Source organism: Oncorhynchus kisutch, linkage group LG12 (genome assembly GCF_002021735.2).
Source record: "Oncorhynchus kisutch isolate 150728-3 linkage group LG12, Okis_V2, whole genome shotgun sequence".
Taxonomy (NCBI): Eukaryota; Metazoa; Chordata; class Actinopteri; order Salmoniformes; family Salmonidae; genus Oncorhynchus; species Oncorhynchus kisutch.
The window spans coordinates 28,308,921-28,336,247 of NC_034185.2; the positions used below are offsets into that span (position 1 = coordinate 28,308,921).

General features: G+C 44.9%; 1 protein-coding gene across 5 annotated transcripts; it reads left to right on the forward strand.

Annotated features, from left to right (window-relative positions):
- The first annotated feature begins 1,437 nt into the window (after positions 1-1,437).
- On the forward strand, positions 1,438-13,423 carry LOC109900831 (protein SOGA3). 5 transcript variants are annotated; one of them, XR_004211927.1, is made up of 13 exons: positions 1,438-2,323; positions 3,059-3,283; positions 3,589-3,747; positions 3,830-3,898; positions 4,021-4,290; positions 4,487-4,861; positions 5,049-5,663; positions 5,879-6,192; positions 9,470-9,783; positions 10,513-10,842; positions 11,247-11,356; positions 11,507-12,371; positions 12,439-13,423. XR_004211927.1 is itself a non-coding variant. In XM_020496672.2 (9 exons), the coding sequence occupies exons 1-9, from the start codon at positions 2,189-2,191 to the stop codon at positions 9,478-9,480; spliced, it is 1,986 nt and encodes a 661-aa protein (XP_020352261.1). In that variant the 5' UTR covers positions 1,438-2,188; the 3' UTR covers positions 9,481-9,622. The 5 variants fall into 5 exon arrangements, 3 of the variants coding, with proteins under 3 accessions (XP_020352261.1, XP_031693194.1, XP_031693195.1); XR_004211928.1 differs by having other exon boundaries at positions 11,274-11,356; XM_020496672.2 differs by lacking the exons at positions 10,513-10,842; positions 11,247-11,356; positions 11,507-12,371; positions 12,439-13,423 and having other exon boundaries at positions 6,066-6,192; positions 9,470-9,622.
- The last annotated feature ends 13,904 nt before the right edge of the window (positions 13,424-27,327 follow it).

Here is a 27,327-nt window from a genome sequence, read left to right on the forward strand (position 1 = left end):
CCTCCTATGGGAAGAAGAGGGATCTACACGAGCCGAGCTCTAAGAGGATTGCAGTAGGCCTTCCATCAGGGTCACTTAACACAGGTCACCATAACCTGTACTGCACTTGTGCTCTTAGCACTGCTCTGAACTCACACTACCTCCTAACCACAGATCTAGGATCTAGCCAATCTTAGCCTTAACCATTAGGGGGATAAACAAAAGATCTGACCCTGTATCGGTGTTGAGGGGGAGTTCTAGCTACATCCAAACTCACACTTGTGTAAGCTTTACACACTCACACCATCCATGCTGTGATACTCTCATACAACCCCAGATTCAAACTGTCTGTCACCTGTCTGTCTGCCTGTCTCTCTGTCTGTCTGTCTGTTTGTCACTCATCTCATTACCACTTATAACAACACCTTATTGTAACTAAGTTCATTCATACGGTCAGTGTATCCCTGGCGGCAACCTGTCTGCACGCACAGATGACCCCTTTATGAAGGTACTGATAGGTGGGGGGAGACCACCCTCCGATGGCCTAAACAAATCATTGCATGCACAATATGGTTTACTGAGTTCTTGATCTACTACCTAGGCCTACTGGAGATCCCTTCTAGCGGTTGGGAAAATAAGTAGAATACATTTGAAAGCAAAACAATGAATATAGCCTATTCATTGTGTGCATATTTTCAATTAGTGTTGATGTAGACAGTAAAAAGGCTGCAATGGGTTATTTACATTGGCCTGGAGAAAGACATTACATTGTTTGTTTCCTGGTTTGACGTTAACCTCACCACATCATGAATACTGTGTAGCTATTCGTACCCCTGCAGTGCCTGTTGTGTCAGCATCTCTCTAGCCCTTTATCACTGGGCTGAACCTGCACTTTCTCTCGCGGTAAGAAACCTCATTCAAATAATACGTTTCGATAGGAAATTGCACAGAAAATGCATGAAAATATTTGACAGTGCGTTTGTTGACCATCTGTAGCCTAATATATTAACTAATGTTAGGCTATGTGCCATTTTTATTGAACAAAAGTTACAGAACAGTACAAAACTCACTATATATAAACTATGCATGTATACATTTAATTGTATCACTTGTAGCCTATCACTAGGCTATACATACTGAATAGTAGCCTTGTATAGCCTAAGTTAGATTCCCATTTGCCAATAAACAGAGGCCTATTGGCTTCGGGTCTTTTTCAAAGTTAATATTATTTCAATGTCGCTCTGCAGACGTCATGTCCCTTTTGCAGCAAAGGTTGTGCATTTCAGCCAGAATTTCCATTTAAATGTTGGAATGTTGGAACTGGTTGACCATCATATTTAATTGCAACTTTTATCAACCGGATAGACCTAATATATCAAGACTTATATTATGTTTGTATTATTCCCATAACTAATATATCATACTTTGCAGTCACTTTGAGATGGGCGAGTGGAGAAGTCAAGGCTGGTGGACGACACGTCTGCCGCAAGCGGCGCTGCGGTTTTTCCAGCGGCAGCAGCAGACAATAGCACAGGGAGGAGGCAGCATCAGGCTCCCTCTCCGGCCAGAATCCGGGAATGCGCCTCAAAATCAGCTCCAAAATCCTCCAGCAGATCCAAAAATATAGTTTCAAAAGGAGGATCGAGGAATAAGGTAGTAAACGAGGGGCTTTAGGGCCGCTGTCGTGAGGGAGGAGATCGAGAGATGCGACGTTGCAGCTGTTTACCCAGATGGTGCTGAAACGGATGCTGGCAATGCCAACAGGGCGGATGCTAGCAGAGAAGAAGATACAGAGGAGATATTTCACCAGATTCTCAAACCCGTAGTTCGTCGAAGCAGAGAAGAAGATACAGAGGATATATTTCACCAGATTCTCAAACCCGTAGTTCGTCGTAGCAGAGAATAAGATACAGAGGAGATATTTCACCAGATTCTCAAACCCGTAGTTCGTCGTTAGGTGTATCCCTGCCTCAAAGGCCTGTCTTCCCAACATATTGGGTCATACCGGCTCCAGCACCGCGTGTTTGGTGAAAGGGAAAACGAAGAAACTGGGAGGGGAGTCGGTGAAAGCTTCAGCGGGCTACTGCAGGGACAGAAGAGGGGAATACGTGGGCTGCGGGCCGGGCCTTAGTCTGTGGAGCGAGGGTTGCTTGCAGACTGAACTCTGCACTTCCACCTACATAAGAAACTGAAGAGAAGCATCAGCAAGATGCACACGGCTGACAGCGCGGAGGCCGAGCCGGAGCCGTCTATCGGGACCATAGAGGCAGAGTTCGTGACACAGCAAGACGAGGGCCTTGAGGACGAATTGGAGAGACTGGTGGATGAGAATGAAGATCTAAAGGTTTGGCATCACTGACATTCAATAATATTCAATGTATACAAACACAATGTTTTTGCAGATCCAGTAACTGAACTGGTAGGCCACTTTTTGTTTGAGATTGAATTCAGGCCTATTCCCCAAAATTGGCATTACTAACATATGCTCATATATTCCAATGTAATCATGTATATATATGTATATTTGAATATATATATTAGCATAAGTGAAAAGGTAGGCTTATTTCGTGTTTGATGATAACACTGCAACTGAGATATTATTAATATTCCATGCATATTCCCCAAGATTTATTATTAGAGATATACTGGAAAACTGTATGTTGATACAATGAAGCAAGCATATTTTTTAGCCAATTGGGTAGGCTAAGTGAACAGTTGTTTTTCTTTCTGTAACATTTGCAAAGAACTGATGTAGAAATGTGCTTAGTTCCCTTGGTTTGTTATTGATGCTTGCGAAAGCTAAATGATTTAGGTTGCCCTATAGCTACAAGGCAAACCCCTCTTCCCTATTCAGAACAATGAATGGCACCATCCTGTGTTTAGCCTACTTCTGTTCATTGATTGACATAATAATGAATAAGACCCTATTAATCGGTTCAGATTAGCTTGTCCCTATTCAATTACATCATTTTCAGAGGACCTAAACACTCCAACAACACCAATAATGCTGAAGTGTGAGCCCACGCCCCCTGTTGGCTACCAGTGTCTGATTGGCTGATCACTCATATTGATGTTCCAGATGGAGATCGAGGAGATGAGGACGGAGATGGACGAGATGCGTGACACCTTCTACGAGGAGGACACGTGCCAGCTGCAGGAAATGAGACGCGAGCTGGAGCGAGCCAATAAGAACTGCCGGATCCTCCAGTACCGGCTGAGGAAGGCTGAGAGGAAGAAGCTGCGCTATGCCCAGACTGGAGAGATCGACGAGGAACTACTGAGGAGCCTGGAGCAGGACTTGAAGGTAGGGAGGGAGTGTGTGTATGTGTGTGTGTGTGTGTGTGTGTGTGTGTGTGTGTGTGTGTGTGTGTGTGTGTGTGTGTGTGTGTGTGTGTGTGTGTGTGTGTGTGTGTGTGTGTGTGTGTGTGTGTGTGTGTGTGTGTGTGTGTGTGTGTGTGTGCGTGTGTGTGTGTGTGCGTGTGTGTGTGTGTGTGTGTCGGTAGGCTTGATGTTGAAACAAATTTTATTAGTTGCTTAATGCACTGTCCATTCACCGCCATAATTAATTCAATCAACTTAAATCAATGTCCCTGATTCTGTTTAATGCAGGTAGCGAAGGATGTGTCTGTGAGACTGCACCATGAGTTGGAGAATGTGGAGGAGAAACGCACAAAGACAGAGGACGAAAACGAGAAACTGAGGCAGAAACTCATCGAGGTGGAGGTGACCAAACAGGCCCTTCAGAATGAGCTGGACAAAGTCAAGGAGGTAAGAACACTCACCCACAATAGATTATACAATCTATACAGCACATATTTTGCTGTAATACTCGTTATTCAATTCCCAACAGTCTCAGAAGAGAAGAGGAAGCAAGGAGGTCCAAAAGTCAGACAAGAAGTCTGCCCAGACCCCAACAGAGGTGAGGGATCACCATGAAATGCTTTTATAAAACAATAAAAAGTGTTTTTTCCAAACACGAGCGAGAGTTGTCTCCTGTACATCAGAACTGCATTATCTTCCTTCCAATTCCCCTTCTCTCAGGATGACAACGATGATCTCAAGTGCCAGCTGGCCTTCATTAAGGAAGAGGCTGTATTGTTGAGGAAGAAGACAGCTAAGATCGACAAGGAGAAGGACCGGCTGGAGACGGAGCTACAGAAGTACCGCTCCTTCTATGGGGACCTGGACAGCCCCCACCCCAAGGGTGAGGCCTGGGGACCCCCCACCACCCGTGAGTCCGAGCTGAAGCTGCGTCTGCGCCTGGTGGAGGAGGAGGCTAACATCCTGGGGAGGAAGATCGTGGAGCTGGAGGTGAGAGACACAGGATGTGATGCAGAGTGTTTGATGTAGGTTATAACATGAAAGAGACCAGGAAATAACTTTACACAAGGGAACACAACTGTTCCAAGCATTTCTGCCTGTTCTGCTCAGAAGGTGCCTACAGAGAGAGGAAGATAGTGATTCATAACATAACTGACCAATCCGTCTTCATGTCATGTGTTTCCAGGTGGAGAACCGGGGTCTGAGGGCGGAGCTGGACGACCTCAGGGGTGAAGGGGAGGGAGAAGGCGGGTCCGGTGGGGGGGCTGTGGGTGGGATGGGGGCTGGCCGGGGCCATGGGGAGGCTATGACAGAGCTGAGGCAGCAGCTGCAGCTGGTGGAGGATGAGGCAGAGCTCCTGAGGAGGAACCTGGCCGACGCTGAAGATCACAACAAGAGAGTGACGGGAGAACTCAACAAGCTCAGGTTTAAGGCCGGGACCCACGAGGGAGGGGCAAGGCATGGAGGAGTGGCGGCAGGAGGAGTATGTTCGGAGAAGGCTGAGGCACTGCAGGAGGAACTGAAGACGGCCCGGCTACAGATTAATGATCTTAGTGGGAAGGTGAGTCGGTCTTCCACATTTGTTTTTCTGGTTTATTTCCGTAACCTTTAACATATATTGACTGTCAAAATGGCTGTGCAGACAATATGGTAAACAAAAAGATATCGCTGGAATCAAAGAAGAAAACAAAGATCAAACGTCATAAACATATCATGCCTCATTCAGCCAGTCCTATTCTCTCTCCCAGGTGATGCAGCTGCAGTATGAGAAGCGTGTTCTGCTCTCCAACATGCAGCGCTACGACCTGGCCTCCCACCTGGCCCTAAGGGGGGGCATCAGCCCTCGGGACAGCGATGCAGAAAGTGACGCAGGAGGGATCGGACCAAGCGGGCGCCGCGAAAGCGATGATGACTCCTCCTCCTCTCGCCTCCAGCCCCCGCATCGCAAACGCGAGGGCCCAGTGGGCGGGGAGAGTGACTCGGACGAGGTGCGGAACCAAACCCGCTGCCTCACGCCTACCCGAGGTCTCTATACCCCACCCCCTGAGACCGCCGCCCGCTTCCTGCCCCGCAACCTACAGGATCGCCAGCAGATGATTGACATTCGAGTGGAGGCGGAGCGTCTTGGCAGGACCATCGACCGGCTCATCGCCGACACGGCAACTATAATCGCAGAGGCACGGGTGTACGTTTCCAACAGCGACCTGTATGGGCGGGGTGAGGAGGAGGGTGGGAGGATCAGGGAGCATGAGCTGCTGTACAGGATCAATGCCCAGATGAAGGCCTTCAGGAAGGAGCTACAGGGCTTCATAGACAGACTGGAGGTGCCCAAACCTGAGGACAGGGAGGAGGAACCACTGTCGGTAAGTGTGTGTGTGTGTGCATGTGTTTTTGTGTGTGTTTCTTAATTAAAGAGATGTAGACTTGACCATACCTGTTTGGCTGTATCAGCATAGTCTCTTCACTCGTCCGTCACCATTGAATATTCTGCTGACTTTATTCTCCTTCTTTCTCTGACCCTATTTTCCCTCTCGTTTCTCCTCCGTTGACACTCGTGTTCTGTTCATCCTCTGCCCAGATGTTTCAGCCCATCATTTTACTCATCCTCATTCTAGTCTTATTCTCCTCCCACTCCTATGCCACCATCTTTAAACTTGTCTTTCTGTTTACCCTTTTCTTCGTCCTGTGATCCCGCCTCCCTCAATAGCATAGCCACATCCTTTGTTTGTTTGTTTGTGTTATTTTTTTTAACATTTGTTGCCAAGGTCACCGAACAGGAGCCTCCCTCTTCAAGCACAGGTCACAGTCACATAACAGGATATATGCTTAGGTTCAACACTGGAGACTACTTTTCCCAACACCCAACACTTCCTTCATCACCCCCAAGAAAAGGTGAGTTAGCATAACACCTGTTTTGCCCAATTACAGAATCAAATCCAATAGCCATAGTCCCTACCTGCAAAGAAATGTTGTAGCCTACAGGTAGACCACCACCATGTGGTAGTATATAAGAAATGTAGACCTACAATCTGATAGGAAAGGTGGAGGTTCCTCCTCATTGCTTACAAAAGTGTAAAAGATCAGATTTTAAACAAACAAGGTAAATAGTGGTGATTCAGAACCATGGCCAGCGACAATCAGAATTCCGATTCAGCACCTGTACAGCGTGGACCGCGACAATGCAAACGAAGGATGTTTGCCCTTTAACTCGCAGTTTCCCAAACTCAGTCCTCGGGACTCCAAGGGGTGCACGATGTTTGTCCTAACACTACATAGCTGATTCAAATTATCAAAGCTTGATTGATAGTTAATTATTTATATCATCTGTGAAGTGTTAGGGCAAAAACCAAAAGGTGCACCGGAGGACCGATTTGGTCAAACCCTGCCCTAACTATTTGATACGGACTCTGCAGAAGTCAGGGCATTCATAATTCTTGCGCTTCAATGCGGAGCTATATGGAGCCCTCTGCATTGTTACAACATTCGAGAGAGGCATGGCGTGGCTCTGGAGGCATCACAACTGCATCACACCATCCTTATGGCGCCTCCAACCACATTTTCGAATCAAGCATAAATTGGCTCATAGTCTTAGGATTCCCACATTACTATCCACACCAAATATATTTTGGTTTTGAGCTATCAGATGCCTTTCGCAACACACTGTTTATGTCGACAAGTGTCCATCATGTCAGTGAACTATTTGGGTCAGAACCTAATGGTGGTCGCATGACGCGGGCGATGATATTGTGCAACCTTCATCAACAGCAATGGCAATGTCAAAATAAATAAACTATAAAATAGTAGTGAAATTGGAGTAAAGTACCCGCTGACGCGCCAGATATCAAGTTTTTCGAAAAAAATACTAATTAAAATAATGTTAGCGCAGGTGTCACATATATGCTACATTTTGGCAATCAAAATTGTAAACAAATAAGAGTAGTTTGGAGTCACAAAACGAGATCTGCCAAGCACCCCAAAGCGGAGTAGCAACAGGAGTGCCTATTGGCTCAGAGCTCGGCAGCTGAAATAGCTATGCAAAAAGTTTCCCTCTCTACATTGCTTTTTAATTATAGACAGGATGCGAGTGACGACAGTCCTCCCATCGAGACCTCAAATGCTGGAATAAATTTGACATTAAGATACTTGATCTTGGCTCCAGTGATGCGACGTAAATACGAGGTGCACTATAAAGCCTGGGTCCCCCTCTGGAACAGAAGTTGTTTACTCTGAAAAAAAGGTACCTGCTCTGGACATAACCCTGCCCAGGCTTGACAAGAGAGGGTTCCTGTCAAATCCAATCCGCGGGACTTTAGAACAGAGGCACAAAAGCGAGTATTTCGCGACAAGGGGACTGACTCTGGAGCCGTGGAAGCGCAGCCGCCACCGGGCAAACAGGATCTCAAGAAATTCACGGTGAATGCCTTGGCTAGACTGAAATCAGGATTAATTATCTGCCACTGCGATATATCCTCAGCGATTAACAATAGAATCGTCAAGGAGAATATTGAACAGCCAGGTAAGGCCACATGATGAAGTTAATATTTAAATGTATTTTATGGATATGGAGAGTTCCATTAAGTTTTGTTTTATGCATCTCTACAACTTGGGTTTCTTACAATAATTGGACAAAAACTTAGTAAAATATAACATTGCAGATCCACTGTGGGCTTGATCTATTGGGTCACATTTGATCAACCTGTGCCTCCCCTTTGGTGCTTTTTCTTTTACGCACCACTAAATAGGCTACATTTGGTCATGTGCGAATTTATTTATTATAGGCCTATTAATATTCAAAACACACGCCTTGCGTATGTAGTCTTTCTCTCTCCAAGTTCTCGATGCATAGTTACAGGTTTGTATTATTAACATATCCGCACTCTTACATCACAAGGTGACTGGTTGGTGTTCGGGTACTTTCGAGGTGGTAAAAGCACATAATATATAACATTCGGTGATAGCAAACCATCGGCCTTCTAAAATGACCTGATGTACTGTAATAAATCAATGCAGCGATAGGCCTACGGAAAACCGTTTAAGCCAAGCCAATACGCGCCCCTATACAGCATTATGGCCAATTTTCTCGAGGTGAGTTGGCCATGCAGCATGCAGCCGAGTGCGAAATGAACTTATCGTTTAGCGGTGACACGGAGGGCACACGTTTCCATTGTTCGCAAAGTGTAACTGAAGGGGGGGGGGGGGGGGGGGGGGGTTGGAAGGTTTCCAAAGTTCCATTATAGAAAATTGGAAAGGGCAGAGCGAAGGGTTGGAGCAGAGAGGATAGTGACCAACAGCCAAATTGTGAGGTTGTCACACTCCACCAGGCATTCCTTGGCACGTGTCACATAGGTATCTTAAATGACAATGAAATATGGCTGGGAATACAGAGCCCAAAATGCTTTGAATCTTTCCACGAAATCCACAAAATGTGTATTTATTCAGATTAGATTCAGATAGTGTAAAAGTCAGGGTTCCAGGTGTGATTGCAGGGTACAGTACAAATCTTAGGCTTCGAGCTCCAACATGCAGGACTAGTGAAATCAAATCATTAAAATAGTAATAAAAACAATATAAATATAAATAGCACTATATACATAACAGCTGTGGCAGTGATTAAAAAAGAAATGACCAATGGGGTGGAGGCAAAGTATAGACTGTTGAGGGAGGGAGGTGGAATGACCATCGGGGGAGCAGTAGCATTACCATTGAGTGAAATAAAAATAGAAAAGTACATATTTACAACTGCAATTGTGATGAATGTAATTGGAGTGGGGGTAGAGTATAGCCTTTTGGGAGGGGGGGGGCAGCAGGAGAAAGAATGTCCACGGGGGAGTAGCAGGCAAGGTGGGGGGGTAGCAGGTAGAATGTCCACGGGGAGTAGCAGGCAAGGTGGGGGGGTAGCAGGTAGAATGTCCATGGGGAGTAGCAGGCAAGGTGGGGGGGGTAGCAGGTAGAATGTCCATGGGGAGTAGCAGGCAAGGTGGGGGGGTGGCAGGTAGAATGCCCATGGGGAGTAGCAGGCAAGGTGGGGGGGTAGCAGGTAGAATGTCCACGGGGACTAGACCTTTTGAGTCCATTTGTTTACTGGTGGATGTCCACATGACTAATGTCCTCTAGTTCTCCCATGTCTTATTGTCCACAATAATCATCCCCATCCTCTCTTCCTTTGCAGTGTTCCTCTAACATTTCCACACCTTGGTGACCCCTTAAAGACAAACAGCTAGGAAGTTGAAAAAGAAAGGAAGTTAGGAAGTTTAAAAAGAAGAAGGAAGAAGAAGTTGTTGGTGGAAGAAAAGAAAGTTGTGACAGGAAGTAAAAAGTTGCTGCAGGAAGCGGCCCAAAATGGCGGCCACCGAACTTCAGCGCGGTCTGGAGCAGGCTGGGCGGGGCTGGGGAACAGAGAGGGGGGAGCTTCTGGACAGCTTCGACTCAGAGATGCAGGAATGGGAGGACCAGCTGCAGGACATGCAGAGGAAGATAGAGGAGGTGAGGGGTCAACCATGGTCAGATGCGTTCCATCAAGGTCTAAAATAAAGTCAAACATCATCCAAATACATGGGATAGTCCAAACATGGTCCAACATGCTCAAGCACAGTTCTGACATAGTCAAACAAGATCCTAGGTAGAGTAACATTACCTGAAATGCGGTATCAGTAGTGTGAACATTTTCACTTTGAGAGAGTGTCTTTCTCGTCCCGCACCCGTGGTCTTCTCTGAAGAGTGTTTAACTGCTTGTGTGTGTGTGTGTGTGTTATAATACACTGTTGGAGCCACGCCCCTTTTTGAAACCCCATGTCCCCTTTGGAGTAATGATTACAGACAGATGTTAACAAGCTAATTAAACTGTGATGTGCTGACAGACAGTCAGAACACTGTGAAAGATGATAGTGGTGAATGCATTAAAGCTTAAAATAGCGAAGCAAGCACACGCTCACTCCAACTGACATAACAAATGTGTAGATTATAAAAATAGTTGGGTCGTGTAACTATTTCGGGATGGTTATATGGATTGCATAAACAAGGTTGACTTTGTCGTAGGTACAGACTTGTTTTGTGTACATACGGTCTTGTATCTGTATGTATATTGGGTTTTGGAACACGCCTAAGTTGTAAGTGTAAATAATTAGTCTAACTGGTGAATACAACTATTCCAACTTGTGTTCACGTTGTGACGGTAGGTTTTTGATCATTATAATGTTTATGCTCATATTTCAGCTTTACAATGAGGTGCAGGCTCGTAGAGGGGGAAATGATGTCACCATGGGCAACGGCAAAAATGATAGGATGCACCATGGCAATGGCTTCTGTGACCGGCCTGGCAGCCATAGCAACAGAACCAAGGACCACCCAAGAGCTGTTGTAGTGCCAAATCACTGTAGCAATGGTTGTAGTCACGGACCCAATGGTTATGGCGAACCTGTCAACCATCAGATTGGTGGCTATTATCCAAATTGCAACGGTGCGGTGGAACTTGAAGACTTGTTGCAGGATTATCTTGGACATGGTCACGGAAAGACCTGGAAGACCAACTCAGCTCTCAACAATGTGAGTAGCTACAGTAACTAAGGATTAAAATTGATAGGCAGCCCCGTCCAAAAAATAACCTTTACCCTATGTCTCACCCCATTGGTGTTTGCAGATCCGAAAAAAAAATCTGATAGGTGGAAGCAATATGGTAGAAACTCCACTTAGCTCATTGGAAGACTAGATGGGGCCACCTCCATATTTACTATACCTATAGTGTTCACTTCAAGTCTTCAAACCTTTGAGGGCTCTAAGCAGGGATGTTTTCAGTAATAAACATTTAAATAAATGACATATAACTGGCACGTCTCAATACTCCACTGGAAATTGCATAAGTCATCCCGGTGTGGCTGTAAAGCTGAATTTGATATACTGTATCTTTGCTAGTTGCACTATTCTACATCACTGATTATTTCCTCTCCCAGGTAACCCTTGTCCCACTTCTCTCTCAGCATCTGAAGGAGATCACTAAAGGGAGCCAGGATCAGTCTGTGCACCAGGATGCGATGAAGAGGAGGCCTGTTGAGAATGAGAGGTAAGAAGGATGTCCACAGACCTCACTAATACTGAGATCATTTTGAGAAGATCATTTAGAGAAGATCATTTAGAGAGTCAAATCCACCTATATGATTTTGTATTTTAGTTATTTTACTAATTGAGTTATTTGCTTGTTAATCTGTTTTAGGATTGGTCAGGTGCGGTTTGCGGACGAGGAGGCTGAAAACAGGAAGAACAGAGTGTCACACAGAAAGAGTTCCCCCTGCAGGGACCTTAACAAGCCCCCTCATAGACAGAGAGAAGGCCCTCCCGTACCCCCCCGCTCCACCTCCCAGGTTGCCTCATCCGAGACTTCCCCAGCGCTCGACAGAAAGTCCCACTCCCATGGGGTCCTTGTGGACAAGACGTGTGGTAGCCCCTCGGTCCTCAGGAAGTTTGGGGCCATGCTCCAGAAGAACGAGGGGAAAACCCTCACCGACACCGGTGTGGTGACCAACCAGGTGCCTATCGAGAACAAGTGCCCCACCCCCGTCTGTCAGCGCAAAGAGCTGGGCGGCAGCAGGGTGCCTGGGCGCTTGCCTGCCCAGAAATGCCAGGCGGATTCCATCATGCTTACAGTGGAGATGGATCCCAGCAAGGAACGAGGATCTGGTGGGGCAGTGAGAGACTATAGGAGAGAGAGCCAGCTTGGTGAGGGTAGAGGCACTTCAATGGGTAGCTATGCTCACCCTAAAGGACCCCAGGCAGGGCGTCAGAGGAGGACCGAGGCCAAAGCAAGGGCCCTCGGAGGGGCAGACAGAGAGACAGACATTGGTCTGGTCCAGGGGGAGAGGGCCAGGAGGCCTGCATACCAGCCTAGGGAGCCCATACTGGACTACAGGAACTTGAGTGGGTCCCATGTTGGAGCTCAGAGGATTCAGAGGGGAGGGCCAGTTGCAGGTCAGAATAAGGACGATGGACTCATTGAGCTACTGGATATGCTGGACATCGAGCACGAGTACAACTCTAGCCCCCGAGCCACAAAGACTGCCTACAGAAATGACACACAGAAGGTGAGATAGGCATAGCAAACACACACACACAGTCTTGATCTGACCCACTCTTGTCGTCTCTCTCCAGGTGAGCCCAGCTGAGTTGTCCCCAGCAACCCCGTCACTGAACTTCTCTCGTCCTGCCCGCCCAGCCAATCAACGCCCTCCATCCAGGTGGGCTAGCTGTGCTCCCACTGCCTTGATCTCTGCCCCCTCCGGTCCAATGTCCCGCGCCCCAAGCCCCTTGGCACACACCCCTAGCCCCATAGCAAGAACCCCAAGCCCCGCCCTAAAGCAGAAATCTTTCTGCTCCTATTTGCTCCACACCGAGACTGCCATCATGTGAGAGACACGTTCCCCGACCCCCTTTTAACCCCGCCTCCCCTCCCCCAATTTAACCCCACGGGGTATTTCTCTGGAAATACTAAAGACTGTTCTTTCAATCCGTCTTGAAAAAAAGTGCTTTAAAAGATTTTCTATGAGATTACTTAGAATGATTTACACATATAAGAAACAAAATGGTTGACTCCTATTCAGTCTCCAGTGTTACTGTGGCCTTCCTTTCTCCTGTGCCAAACTTCTTTACTTTTGGTTTCTGTCACTCTCTTTTACTTCCCTTCTATTCTTTCGTTTTCTCTTTCTTTTTTATTGATGATTTTTGGATGGCTGTGTATATTGCGATACAGCATGACCCCCTTACTTGCGAGTGCGTGTCCCTGTGTGTGTGTGTGTGTGTGTGTGTGTGTGTGTGTGTGTGTGTGTGTGTGTGTGTGTGTGTGTGTGTGTGTGTGTGTGTGTGTGTGTGTGTGTGTGTGTGTGTCAATCCTAATGAGTGCCATGTCGGCTTGTTTTTAAAAACGAGTTGGCCGTGTCCTGTCACCACAGCAGCAACATGCTAACTGTCTATAGTGTGTTTTACTGTGTCATATTATCAAAATAACACATTTGAAACTGTTCAAGTAACCATAGTAAGACATACAGTTATGACTATGTAATGCTTCTGCTGTCCTTTTTTCTCTCTTGATAATAAATAAACACAACAGTGCTTTAATAAACTGATCCGTCTATCTGTAGAAGTCTTGTTTGATGACTTATTTAATTGGTTGGGGTTGACGGAGTGTAGCTAATTTCATGTACCAACACTACAGAGATTCACTACCATGCTTACCCCATACTGAAAAAGTAATATATCGGAGTGGTTCAATAAAACAGAAATATATTTAAATATAGTACCAGTCAGTGTGGACACACCTATTCATTCCAGGGTTTTTCTTAATTTTTACTATTTTCTACAGTGTAGAATAATAGTGAAGACATCAAAACTATGAAATAACACATGGAATCATGTAGTAAGCAGAAAAGGGTTAAACAAATCAAAATATATTTTGTATTTGAGATTCTTCAAATACCCTTTGCCTTGATGACAGCTTTGCACAATCTTGGCATTCTCTCAACCAGCTTCATGAGGTAGATACCTGGAATGACTTTCAATTAACAGTTGTGCCTTGTGTAAAGTTAATGTGTGGAATTTCTTTCCTTCTTAATGCATTTGAGCCAATCAGTTGTGTTGTGACAAGGTATGGGGGGTATACAGAGGATAGCCCTATTTGGAAAAAGACCAAGTCCATATTATGGCAAGAACGATTCTAATTATCACGGCTCAGGCTAAGACCCAGATGCAGACACAGGAGGCAGTACGAGTCTCAGAGTTTATTAAAGTTCAAGGGGCAAGCAAAAGGTAAGTCTAGGCAGGAAAAGGGTCGTAATCCAAATCAGAGTCTGGCAGGTACAGGACGGCAGGCAGGATCATGGTCAGGACAGACTGGGAAGACTAAGAAAAACATAAACTAGAGCACAGGAAACACGGGAACACGCTAGTAGGACTTGATGGAACAATACAAACTGGCAACAGACCGAAAACACAGGTATAAATACACAGGGAATAATGATGGGAGATGGGAGACACCTGGTGGGGGGTGCAGACAAGCACAAAGACAGGTGAAACGGATCAGGGAGTGACACAACTGGCTCTCATGAGGACCGCCACAGGAAAGGAAGTCTCAGAGTTACCTCTGCTGCAGAGGATAAGTTCATTAGAGTTACCAGCCTCAGAAATTGCAGCCCAAAAAAATGCTTCACAGAGTTCAAGTAACAGGCACATCTCAACATCAACTGTTCAGAGGAGACTGCGTGAATCAGGCCTTCATGGTAGAATTGGTGCACAGAAACCACAACTAAAGGACCAATAAGAAGAATAGACTTGCGTGGGCCAATAAACACGAGCAATGGACATTAGACCAGTGGAAATCTGTTCTTTGGTCTGATGAGTCCAAATTTGAGATTTTTGGTTCCAACCGCCGTGTCTTTGTGAGATTCAGAGTAGGTGAACAGATGATCTCCGCATGTGTGGTTTCCACCGTGAAGCATGGAGGATGAGGTGTGGGGGTGCTTTGCGGGTGACACAGTCTGTGATTTATTTAGGATTCAAGGCACACTTAACCAGCATGGCTACCACAGCATTCTGCAGCAATACACCATCCCATCTGGTTTGTTCTTATTGGGACTGGCTGTGTAAGGGCTATTTGACCAAGAGTGTGCAAAGCTGTCATCAAGGCAAAGGGTGGCTACTTTGAAGAATATAAAATATAAAATATATAAACATTTCTTTAACACTTTGTTGGTTATTACATGATTCCATATGTGTTATGTCATAGTTTTGATGTCTTCACTATTATTCTAAAATGTGGAAAATAGTCCAAATAAAGAAAAACCCCGGAATGTGTAGGTGTGTCAACTTTTGACTGGTACTGTAAATTATTGTCATAGTTTTTTTTATACATACCTGCATGAAGCATTTACATTACATTCAGTCAATCTAACAGACTGCCACCCAAAGCGACCCACAGAAGCAACCAGGGTCAACGCCCTGCCCAAGGGTACGTCGACAGATCTCTCACCAAGTCAAAACAGGAACCAGAACCAGCGACCTATCGGCCATCGGCCCAAAATCTCAACCGCCAGGCCAACAACCCTCCAAGATCCCCCCCCACAGTTCCCCGACCACTGCCCCTCAATCACCAACCCCCCCAGCCACCAACAACCAACAAAAGAGAAAAACAAAGTAAAACAAAAGACATCAAGGACAACAAAAATCAAAACAGCAAGGACAACTCTATACGTTTCAGTGCATGTGTGGCACTATTTACATGTGTTTATGTGTGTGTGTGTCCGTGTGTGCATTTGAATGCGAGCGTGTATATATTCATGTTTACACGCGTACAAGCACCAGCGCAGCATCAGCCACAGGCAAACAGGCATTGGATGTAAAAGCGTTGTCCCTCTTTCAGCACTTTAACATATGATATAATTATTTCCCTTAAACTTATGTTAGTAAAATCTCAGTAAATAAAGGCCTATGGCCATAATAATAGGGGGTTTATTTTAGGATGGTGTCTCACTCTCCCTCTTGTTACCAGGCAAGCTAACATGGACTGGGGTTGTGTGAGTGTAGACTTTTGGGGGTCTCAGTATTGTTTGATGTGTTGTCATGGTCTGAGGTTCTCTCCTCATAAAACTGCATGAACAACCCCAAGGCTGTTTACCACTTTGTCTGCAACTCAAGACACATAGCAAGTGGGCCCTCTCTCTAACACACAAAAGGCCAAGGGAGGTAGCTACAGTGTGAAATGTCATGTTGTAGGGCTGTAGGGGCCACACAACGCCTCAGCCCGTCACCTTAACCCCCTCTGAAATGTTGCACCTCTGACTGAAATAGCAAGCGTGACGTTGTTTTGGTGCCAGAAATCTTAGCCTGCTGTCGATGGAGGTATAAATAAAGAGGGGAGTGCTGCTGGTTCTCTCTCTGTTTCTCTCCCCTTTCCTTCATTTCTCAGCGCTTGTATCTCTATCTCATCACTCTCTTTTCCCTCCCTCTCTGTCGTTTATGTCTACTTCCCAGTCTCTGTTTAACCTCTACCATATCTCTACCGTACCAATTCTCCCACCTTGTTTGTCTTTCTTCCCGTTCACCCAATCCTTAACTCTCCAGTCTCCACCCCTCATGTTCTTATCTACTATCCCTATCCTCATCCTAACTCTTTCTCTCTGTAACTGGTTCAGTCTTTCCCTCTCCCTCTGTCTCAGAGTCCCTGTGTGTCTGACTGTGTGTAAATGAGAGGGAAGCTCACAGGCTGGCACCTTCCTGAGTTCCACACAGGGGTATTTTAACCAGGCCATCAATCTTGTGTCCAGTTTAGGCCCTCCACGGAATCAGAGCTGTCTGCTGATTTCACAACTACCCTACAGAGACAGAGAAAATACCCTGGTCACAGACAGAGGCTCCTTACTTCATTCTTACAGTTTTTTAAATTCGCTTTGATGCTATTTTCCCAAGTATGTGGTGAATTTACAAAACTTTTACTATAAAACTTCAAACTGGTAACACATGAAACGCAGCCGGCCTCATTCAAAACCTTTCACTGTGTGTTTGTTTTGTTTGGAGACATCATTCACCACCTAACACTCAATCCAAAATATAAGTTAACATAAGTTTACATTTATTGAATCACCAAAACACTACAAAATTGTCACAAACTTATCTGTTTCACCTTTCTTTGTGATTGTCTCCAACCCCGTCCAGGTGTCGCCAATCTTCCCTATTATCCCCTGTGTATTTATACCTGTGTTCTCTGTTTGTCTGTTGCCAGTTCGCCTTGTTTTTCAAGTCAACTAGCATTTTGTGTCTCAGCTCCTGCTTTTTCCAGTCTCTCTTTTCTCGCCCTCCTGGTTTTGACCCTTGCCTGTCCTGACTCCGAGCCCGCCTGCCTGACCACTCTGCCTGCCCCTGACCCTGAGTCTGCCTGCCGAGCTGTACCTTTGCTCCCCTCTGGATTACCGACCTCTGCCTTTCCCTGACCCTGAGCCTGCCTGCCGCCTGGTACCGTTGCCCCACCTCTGGTTTACTGACCCCTGCCTGCCTTGACCCGTCTATTCCCTGCCCCAAGAACCTTTAAAGTTTCTTCAAGTGCAGTCGCAAAGCCCATCAAACGCTATGATGAAACTGGCTCTCATGAGGACCGCCACAGGAAAGGAAGACCCGGAGTTACCTCTGCTGCAGAGGATAAGTTCATTAGAGTTACCAGCATCAGAAATTACAGCCCAAATAAATGCTTCACAGAGTTCGAGTAACAGGCACATCTCAACATCAACTGTTCAGAGGAGACTGCGTGAATCAGGCCTTCATGGTCAAATTGCTGCAAAGAAACCACTACTTAAGGACACCAACAATAATAGGAGACTTGCTTGGGCCAATAAACATAAGCAATGGACATTAGACCAGTGGAAATCTGTCCTTTGGTCTGATGGGTCCAAATTAGGGATTTTTGGTTCCAACCGCCATGTCTTTGTGAGATGCAGAGTAGGTGAGCGGATGATCGCCGCATGTGTGGTTCCCACCGTGAAGCATAGAGGTGACACCGTCTGTGATTTATTTAGAATCCAGGGCACACTTAACCAGCATGGCTACCACAGCATTCTGCTGCAATACGTCATCCCATTTGGTTTGCGCTTAGTGGGACTACAGTATCATTTGTTTTTCAATGACCCTACACACCTCAAGGCTGTGTAAGGGCTATTTGACTTTTTATTTGATTTTTTACTTTAGTTTAAATATTTTCTTAACTCTATTTCTTGAACTGCATTGTTGGTTAAGAGCTTGTAAAGTAAGCATTTCACGGTAAGGTGTATTCGGCGCATGTGACAAGTACAATTTGATTTTATCCCTGAAGTAAAGCATTGTGGTGGCAGCATCATGCTATGGGGTTGCTTTTCAGCGGCAGGGACTGGGAGACTGTTAAGGATAGAGGGAACAATGAATGGAGCCATATACAGGCAAATCCGTGATGACAACTTGCTTGAGAGTGCAAACGTCCTTATACTGGGGCGAAGATTTATGTTCCAACAGGACAATGACCACAAGCATACAGCCAAAGCAACGCTGGAATGGCTTCAGAACAAGAATGTGAAAGTCCTTGAGTGGCCCAGCCAAAGTCCATGCTTGAATCCTATTGCAAATCTGTGGAAAGGGGGGCCTCCAGAGCGACGCAGCGGTCTAAGGCACTGCATCGCAATGCTAAAGGCATTACTACATTTCTGGGCTGTGCCACAACCAGCCGTGGCCGGGAGTCCCTTGGGATGGTGCACAATTTGCCCGGGAATGAATCAAGGCTCAGAGATGATGCTGCCACCACCATGCTTCACCGTAGGGATGGTGCCAGGTTTCCTCCAGATGTGACGCTTGGCATTCAGGCCAAAGATTTCAATCTTGATTTCATCAGACCAGAGAATCTTGTTTCTCATGGTCTGAGAGTCTTTAGGCGCCTTTTGGGAAACTCCAAGCAGGCTGTCATGTGCCTATTACTGAGGAGTGGCTTCCATCAGGCCACTCTACCATGGTTGTCCTTCTGGAATTTTCTCCCATCTCCACAGAGGAACTCTGGAGCTCTGTCAGAGTGACCATTGGGTTCTTGGTCACCTCCCTGACCAAGGCCCTTCTCTGCCGATTGCTCAGTTTGGCAGGGCGGCCAGCTCTAGGAAGAGTCTTGGTGGTTCCAAACTTCTTCCAATTAAGAATGATGGAGGCCACTGCGTCTCTTGGGGACCTTCAATGCTGCAGACATTTTTTGGTACCCTTCCCCAGATCTGTGCCTCAACACAGTTCTGTCTCGGAGCACTACGGGCAATTCCTTCAACCTCATGGCTTAGTTTTTGCTCTGACATGCAGTGTCAACTGTGGGACCTTATATAGACAGGTGTGTGCCTTTCCAAGTCATGTCCAATCAATTGAATTTACCACAGGTGGACTCCAATCAAGTTGTAGAAACATCTCGAGGATGATCAATGGAAACAGGATGCACATGAGCTCAATTTCGAAACTCATAGCAAAGGGTCTGAATACGGTATTTTATTTTCAATAAATGTGTAAAAATGTCTAAAAACCTGGTTTCACTTTGTCATTATGGGGTATTGTGTGTAGATAGATTAGGGGGGGGGACAATTTAATCTATTTTAGAATAAGGCTGTAATGTAATAAAATGCAAAAAAAGTCAAGGGGTCTGAATGCTTTCCAAATGCACTGTATATAGTGTATGTATGCCTCTCCCTCTTCCCTGGCCCATGGCATAATGAAGGACAGAGCCAGGCAGGCTGAGGGCACACCGTGTTCCCTGCTGGGTATTTGTGAGGAAGAGCAGGTGGGGCATAGTGAGGACACATGACCAACCCAGAGGGGAACAGAACAGTAAAGGCCTACGAGCACAGACAGCTGAACGGTAGCCATGGTTCCATTGACGTCACCACAGGTCGTGAGCACCCTAGTTATCACAAAGTAACCCCGGGGCACAGATTACACCCCATCATTAAAGCATTTTACATAACCCTGCCAAAGAGTTAGTGCAAGAGTATGCACATGACTCACTCACACACACACACACACAGCATCAATCTATACTCCTCACATACTGTAGGCCATAGCCAAACACTTGACATGCTAATGTCTTTGTACACTAGAGGTTGGCATTAAAGTTCCTAATGATTTCTTATACATTGTGTGTGTATGTGTATATATATATATATATATATATATATATATATATATATATATATATATATATATATATATATACCTTGTTTCTGTCCTTTCCCTCCTGAGTTCTATTTGAAGTTGGAACATGTGTGTGTGTCGGTGTGGCTGTGGCTGTTTTGGGAAGAGTAATAAAATAGGAGCACACACAGATTCACTGTGCTGGTACCTGTTCTGTTCCTCGAAGTCAAAAGAGGAACTATCCAATCTGAGCAGATTTCTTGATCACACTCCGTGGCAGGTTTCAAACCAAAACACATTTGCCACTGCAGGGGTGTGGTCAAGTGGGGATATAGAAGGTGGGATAAATGTTGTTATTCATTTTTAATTGGTTGACGCATCTGTGTTAAACCAGCACGTCAAAATTTGAGACCTCCCCAACTTTTCTAAAGGACATTGCAGCACAAACCTAGATCCTCCCAAGAGGCATTACTAAACCATTGAGTTGGCTGTGGTTTTGACACATCATAGATAGGCCCCAGGGGGACAGAGGTGACAATGAAGGTGCTGGTAGTGTCTGAGATCCACCAGTGTAACTCGCGCTCCAGCTCTGTCCTCTCTTCCCTCGCTGCCCTTCCTCCCTCTTTCTGTCCCCTCTCCTATACTCTCTCTGTCTTTCTCCCTCCACCATCCCTACCTCTCTTTCCTCACTCATACTGTAGGACCTCTGCAGAAGGCCTGTGGTGACAACAGCATGTGTCAGTCCTCTAAAGTGGCAGCCTAGAAATATATATTTAACTTCCACTTAAACGTGTGTGTGTGTGTGTGTGTGTGTGTGTGTGTGTGTGTGTGTGTGTGTGTGTGTGTGTGTGTGTGTGTGTGTGTGTGTGTGTGTGTGTGTGTGTGTGTGTGTGTGTGTGTGTGTGTGTGCTCACATGTGAATGGGAGAGTTGTAGCATGTTTAAAACATCAGTAGTGTCAGCACTGCTGAAAAAACAGCATAGACCAGCATTAGTCTCGGATATCTCCGCCCTTGGAGCATCGTAACCCTGAAGCATTCAAAGATTTCGGAAGTAAGCCGTCTGGCTCGAGAGACTAGACCAGCATAGGCTGGTCATGCTGGTCACCAGCATATACTGATATGCTGGTGACTAGTGCTGGTTTTTCTGGTGACCAGCCTTTACTGTGTTTTGGTGAACTGCACAACACTGCATGCTGGGTCAGTGCGTTCCGAGAGGCGCCTGTGTGCAACGGGTTGGTGCGCACTATGTTCATCCAAATAAATGACAACTTGATTATTTCTTGGGAAATTATCATCCTGGACTGTTCAAACTAGTTAAAAAAACGATGTGTTAGTTGTATTGGCCGTACAGGTTTGTTACAATACATTAATATAGGGCCTCACTTTGAGGGCTGGCCACATCAGGCCTGCATTATTCTGGCTTGCAAGTGATGTTTAATTTCTATTAGAATCCAGCCAGGGTGGGTATATCTAAAAATTTGAACATTTATTCACCCACAATATGCATCCCGAATCAAATCAAAATGTATTTGTCACATGCCCTTAATACAACAAGTGTAGACCTTACCGTGAAATACTTACTTACAAGCCATTAACCAACAGTGCAGTTCAAGAAATAGTTAAGAAAATATTAACTAAATAAACTAAAGTAAAAAATAATAAAAAGTAACACAATAACATAACAATAATGAGGCTACATACAGGGGGTACCGGTACCGGGGGGGGGTCAATGTAATAGTCCGGTGGCCATTTGATTCATTGTTCAGCAGTCTTATAGCTTGGTGGTAGAAGCTGTTAAGGAGCTTTTAGGTCCTAGATTTGCCGTGCTAGCTTGCCGTGCGGTAGCAGAGAAAACAGTCTATGACTTGGGTGACTGGAGTCTCAGACAACTTTATGGGCTTTCCTCTGACACTGCCTCCTGGATTGCAGGAAGCTAGGCCCCAGTGATGTACTGGGCCATACGCACTCTCCTGAGGTGGAAAAGGTTTTGTCGTGCCCTCTTCACGACTGTCTTGGTGTGTTTGGACCGTGATAGATTGTTGGTGATGTGGACACCAAGGCACTTGAAACTCTCGACCCGTTCCACTACAGCCCAGTTGATGTTAATGGTGGCCTGTTCGACCCGCCTTTTCCTGTAGTCCATGATCAGCTCCTTAGTCTTGCTCACATTGAGGGAGAGGTTGTCGCTCTGGCACCACACTGCCAGTTCTCTGACCTCCTCCCTCCCTGTGTCATCGTTGCCGGGGATCAGGCCTACCACTGTTGTGTCGTCAGCAAACTTAATTATGTTGTTGGAGTCGTGTTTGGCCACGTCGTCATGGGTGAACAGGGAGTACAGAAGGGAACTAAGTACACACCCCTGAGGGGTCCCAGTGTTGAGGATCAGCGTGGCAGACGTGTTGTTGCCTACCCTTACCAACTGGGGGCAGCCTGTAAGGAAGTCCAGGATCCAGTTGCAGAGGGAGGTGTTTAGTCCCAGGGTCCTTAGTGTAACGGATGTGAAACGGCTAGCTAGTTAGCGTTGGTGCGCGCTAAATAGTGTTTCAACCGGTGACGTCACTTGAGACCTTGAAGTAGTGGTTCCCCTTGCTCTGCAAGGGCCGCGGCTTTTGTGGAGTGATGGGTAACGATGCTTTGTGGGTGACTGTTGTTGAGGTGTGCAGAGGGTCCCTGGTTCGCGACCGGGTATGGGCGAGGGGACGGTCTAAAGTTATACTGTTACATTAGCTTAGTGATGAGCTTCGTGGGCACTATGGTGTTGAACTCTGAGCTGTAGTCAATTAACAGCATTCTCACATAGGTGTTCCTTTTGTCCAGCTGGGAAAGGGCAGTGTGGAGTGCGATTGAGATTGCGTCATCTGTGGATCTGTTGGGGCGGTATACAAATTAGAGTGGGTCTAGGGTTTCCAGGATGATGGTGTTGATGTGAGCCATGACCAGTTTTTCAAAGCACAACATGGCTACCGACGTAAGTACTACGGGGCGGTTATCATTTAGGTAGATTACCTTTGCATCTTGGGCACAGGAACTATGGTGGTCTGCTTGAAACATGTAGGTATTACAGAATCAGTCAGCAAGAGGTTGAAAATGTCAGTGAAGAAACTTGCCAGTTGGTCTGCGCATGCTTTGAGTACACGTCCTGGTAATTCATCTGGTCCCGCGGCTTTGTGAATGTTGACCTGTCTAAAGGTCTTGCTTACATCGGCTACCGAGAGCGTTATCACACAGTCATCCAGAACATTTGGTGATCTCGTGCATTTTCAGGCTTAGAAAGATGAATATACAAGACTACCTAAACCATCTAAACTGGGACAAACATTTCAGCAACGAGTGCAATAAACAGATTGGATTAGTTTAGAAATATGTATGTTGTTTATCTTTGTGTAGCATAAAATTTGATTTAATCGATCAATTAATCAATCAATGTACATGCAAAAACATACAGCTGAAGTCAGAAGTTTACATACACCTTAGCCAAATACATTTAAACTCAGTTTTTCACAATTCCTGACTTTTAATCCAAGTAACAATTCCCTGTCTTAGATCAGTTAGGATCACCACTTCATTTTAAGAATGTGAAATGTCAGAATAACAGTAGAGAGAATGATTGATTTTAGCTTGTATTTCTTTCATCACATTCCCAGTGGGTCAGAAGTGTACATGCACTCAATTAGTATTTGGTAGCATTGCCTTTACATTGTTTAACTTCGGTCAAATGTTTCGTGTAGCCTTCCACAAGCTTCCCACAATAAGTTGGGTGACATTCCTCCTGACAGAGCTGGGGTAACGGAGTCAGGTTTGTAGGCCTCCTTGCTCACACACGCTTTTTCAGTTCTGCCCACACATTTTCTATGGGATTGAGGTCAGGGCTTTGTGATGGCCACCCCAATACCTTGACTTTGTTGGCATTAAGCATTTTGCCACAACTTTGGAAGAATGCTTGGGGTCATTGTTAATTTTGAAAACCCATTTGCAACCAAGCTTTAACTTCCTGACTGATGTCTTGAGATGTTGCTTCAATATATCCATATAATTTTCCTACCTCATGATGCCATCTATTTTGTGAAGTGCACCAGTCCCTCCTGTAGCAAAGCACCAAAACAACATGATGCTGCCACCCCCATGCTTCACAGTTGGGATGTTGTTCTTCGGCTTGCAAGCCTCCCCCTTTTTCCTCCTAACATCACAATGGTCCTTATGGCCAAATAGTTATATTTTTGTTTCATCAGACCAGAGGACATTTCCCCAAAAAGTACGATCTTTGTCCCCATGTGCAGTTGCAAACCGTAGTCTTGCTTTTTTATGGTGGATTTGGAGCAGTGGCTTCTTCCTTGCTGAGCGGCCTTTCAGGTTATGTCGATAAAGGACTCGTTTTACTGTGGATATAGATACTTTTGTACCTGTTTCCTCCAGCATCTTCACAAGGTCCTTTGCTGTTGTTCTGGGATTCATTAGCATTTTTCACACCAAAGTACGTTCATTTCTAGGAGACAGAATGCATCTCCTTCCTGAGTGGTATGACGGCTGCATGGTCCCACGGTGTTTACACTTTTGTACTATTGTTTGTACAGATTAACATGGTACCTTCAGGTGTTCTGGAAATTTCTCCCAAGGATGAACCAGACTTGTGGAGGTCTACAATTGTTTGGCTGAGGTCTTGGCTGATTTCTTTTGATTTCCCATGGTGTCATGCAAAGAGGCACTGAGTTTGAAGGTAGGCCTTGAAATACATCCACAGGTACACCTCCAATTGACTCAAATGATGTCAATTAGCCTACCAGAAGCTTCTAAAGCATGACATCATTTTCAGGAATTTTCCAAGCTGTTATGGCACCATAACTTAGTGTGTGTAAACCTCTCACCCACTGAAATTGTGATACAGTGGATTATAACTAAAATACTCTGTCTGTTAACAATTGTTGGAAAAATTACTTGTGTCGAGCATAAAGTAGATGACCTACCCGACTTGCCAAAACTATAGTTTGTTAACAAGAAATTTGTGGAGTGATTGAAAAAACGAGTTTTAATGACTCCAACCTAAGTGTATGTAAACTTCCGACTTCAACTGTACCTTAATAGAAAGTTACCCAAGTAATAGTGAAAGTCAGCCAGTAAAATACTACTTGAGTAAAAGTCTAAAAGTATTTGGTTTGAAATATACTTAAGTTTCAAAAATAAAAGTAAAAGTGAAAGTCATTTAAAATTCCTTATATTAACCAAAGCAGACTGCACCATTTTCTTGTTTTTTTAAAATCAGATTTGAATCTGTTATTTTTTCCTGCATTCTGAACAGCCAAAAAGCATATGGAATTAGATATTTCACGCCCCATTTAAACCACATTCGTAGGTGGTTTGAAGTTAGATACAATACACGTATACTATTAATAATATTATGGGGGATTGTTTTCAGACAAGTTGAGTCCGGTTGGCCTCCTGACCTGGAGGATTCTGAGGAGAGCTGCACAACCTGGTCTCAGTGCAATTCGTATTATTATTAATGTAAATGTGAGACACTCCATTTAGTATGATATCTTACGTTTCGTGTAATATGTATTAATTTGTGGATGTCCATCATCCATTTCAGATGATATCTTATGAATTACAAGCTAACAATATGTTAATATTTGGCAAAAAGTATTATACAGAGCTTTCTGAAAGTATTCAGACCCCTTGACTTTTTCCACATTTTGTTACATCACAGCCTTATTATAAAATGTATTAAATAAAACAATTTACTCAAAAATCTACACACAATACCCCATAATGACAAATTGAAAACAGGTTTGTCAAAATTTTTGCACATTTATTAAAAACAAAAACCCGAAATACCTTATTTACTATGTTACATCTAGTCTATGAGACCAGGCTGAGCTGCAGGGTGTGAATCTGACCCTGTCCGTCTGCATGCTACAAGCTGAAGGGACACTGGCCCCGTCCAAGCTTTACCACGTGGGGAGATGACACCCCTACAACCAGCAGGAGGCCTAACAGCGGACACACTTTTTCTCCCTCACACTTTCTCTCTCTCCTCTCTTCTATCATTCTCTTTTCCTTCATATCTGAATCGCTCCATCTATTTCTGTCATACTCAATTGCACACTCAATCGCACACTCAAATCTATAAATCCAATCTTCCTTTTCCCTCAGTCGATGCTTACATGTTACCACTGCTGCAGTGCCTCGGTTTATGTAACATGCATGGTGGAGATAAACTAGAAATAATTATATAAGGTACGATTCCTAGAAATAGTAAATAGCTTTACTAGAAGGCTCCATCGTAAAATAACTGTACCATACGACAACACAGTACTTCATTTAAGCCGTATCCTGCACTGGATCCGGCACCTCTCAGTTTTTGGACTGTTTTGTTCTGGGACCTATTTTCCAGGATCCGGCACCTCTCAGTTTTGGACTGTTTTGTTCTGGGACCTATTTACCAGGATCCGGTACCTCTAGTGGCATAAAACAACTGTTTATAATGTAAATTCGTAATTCAAAATTGTTAGATATTACTTGTTAGATATTACTTGTTAGATATTACTGCACTGTCGGAGCTAGAAACACAAGCATTTCGCTCCACCCACAATAACATCTGCTAAACACATGTATGTGACCAATAACATTTGATTTGATTTGAGTTGCCGCCTCTATAATTCTCCTGCCCCCTAAAAAAAACGTAGCCTAATGTGAAAACATAGATTTTCAGTTGCTCCTGATATTCTAAGAATTGATTTGGGTTGGGCCAGCCCGGGTTTATCATTTGCGCAACATTGTAGCCTAAAGAACAACTTGTGGCAGTTGCTGTGGTGCTAGAGAGAAGTGTGACTGTATCTCTCACAGAACCAGAATGAGATTCACTTTCCATGATCTATTTCCCTCTCTCTGCTCTGCTAGACATGAGCCTGCAAGTACAATCTCTCCAGGGTTGTACTTCATTTATTTCCTTATAGAAGCATAGCCATGGGAAGCATGCTGGTGGTGCTGTAGCACCCCCCTTCATGAAAAAAAGATTGCAGTCAGAGTGCAGTATAACTGCAGTATAACTGTAGTGTGCTGCAAATACTGAGTCCAAAATAACACTGTATTTTTGTGCAGAAATTTTGCAGTGTAACTGCAGGTAGAGTGCAGTATAACTGCAGTTCAACTGCAGTTATCCTGCAATTACTGCGTCGAAAATATGATAGTTGACTGCAGTTACTGCACTTTAACTGCAGTTTCAAAACTGAAATCTTCTGTTGTAATGGCCCTGATAAATAAAACATTTCAGCAGGCAAGAAAGTAGCCTTGCCGAAATCCCCCCCCGCCCTTCTATTCCCATGTAAGAAGTTTTAGGTTGTAGTTATTATAGGAATTATAGTTATATTTCTCTCTATACC

Excerpts from the sequence above, each read along its gene's own strand:
- LOC109900831 (XM_020496672.2), top strand. The coding sequence starts at position 2,189 with ATGCACACGGCTGACAGCGCGGAGGCCGAGCCGGAGCCGTCTATCGGG. Across the intron at positions 3,284-3,588 it reads GCCTGGAGCAGGACTTGAAG|GTAGCGAAGGATGTGTCTGT; the intron begins GTAGGGAGGGAG and ends TGTTTAATGCAG. Across the intron at positions 4,291-4,486 it reads GGAAGATCGTGGAGCTGGAG|GTGGAGAACCGGGGTCTGAG; the intron begins GTGAGAGACACA and ends ATGTGTTTCCAG.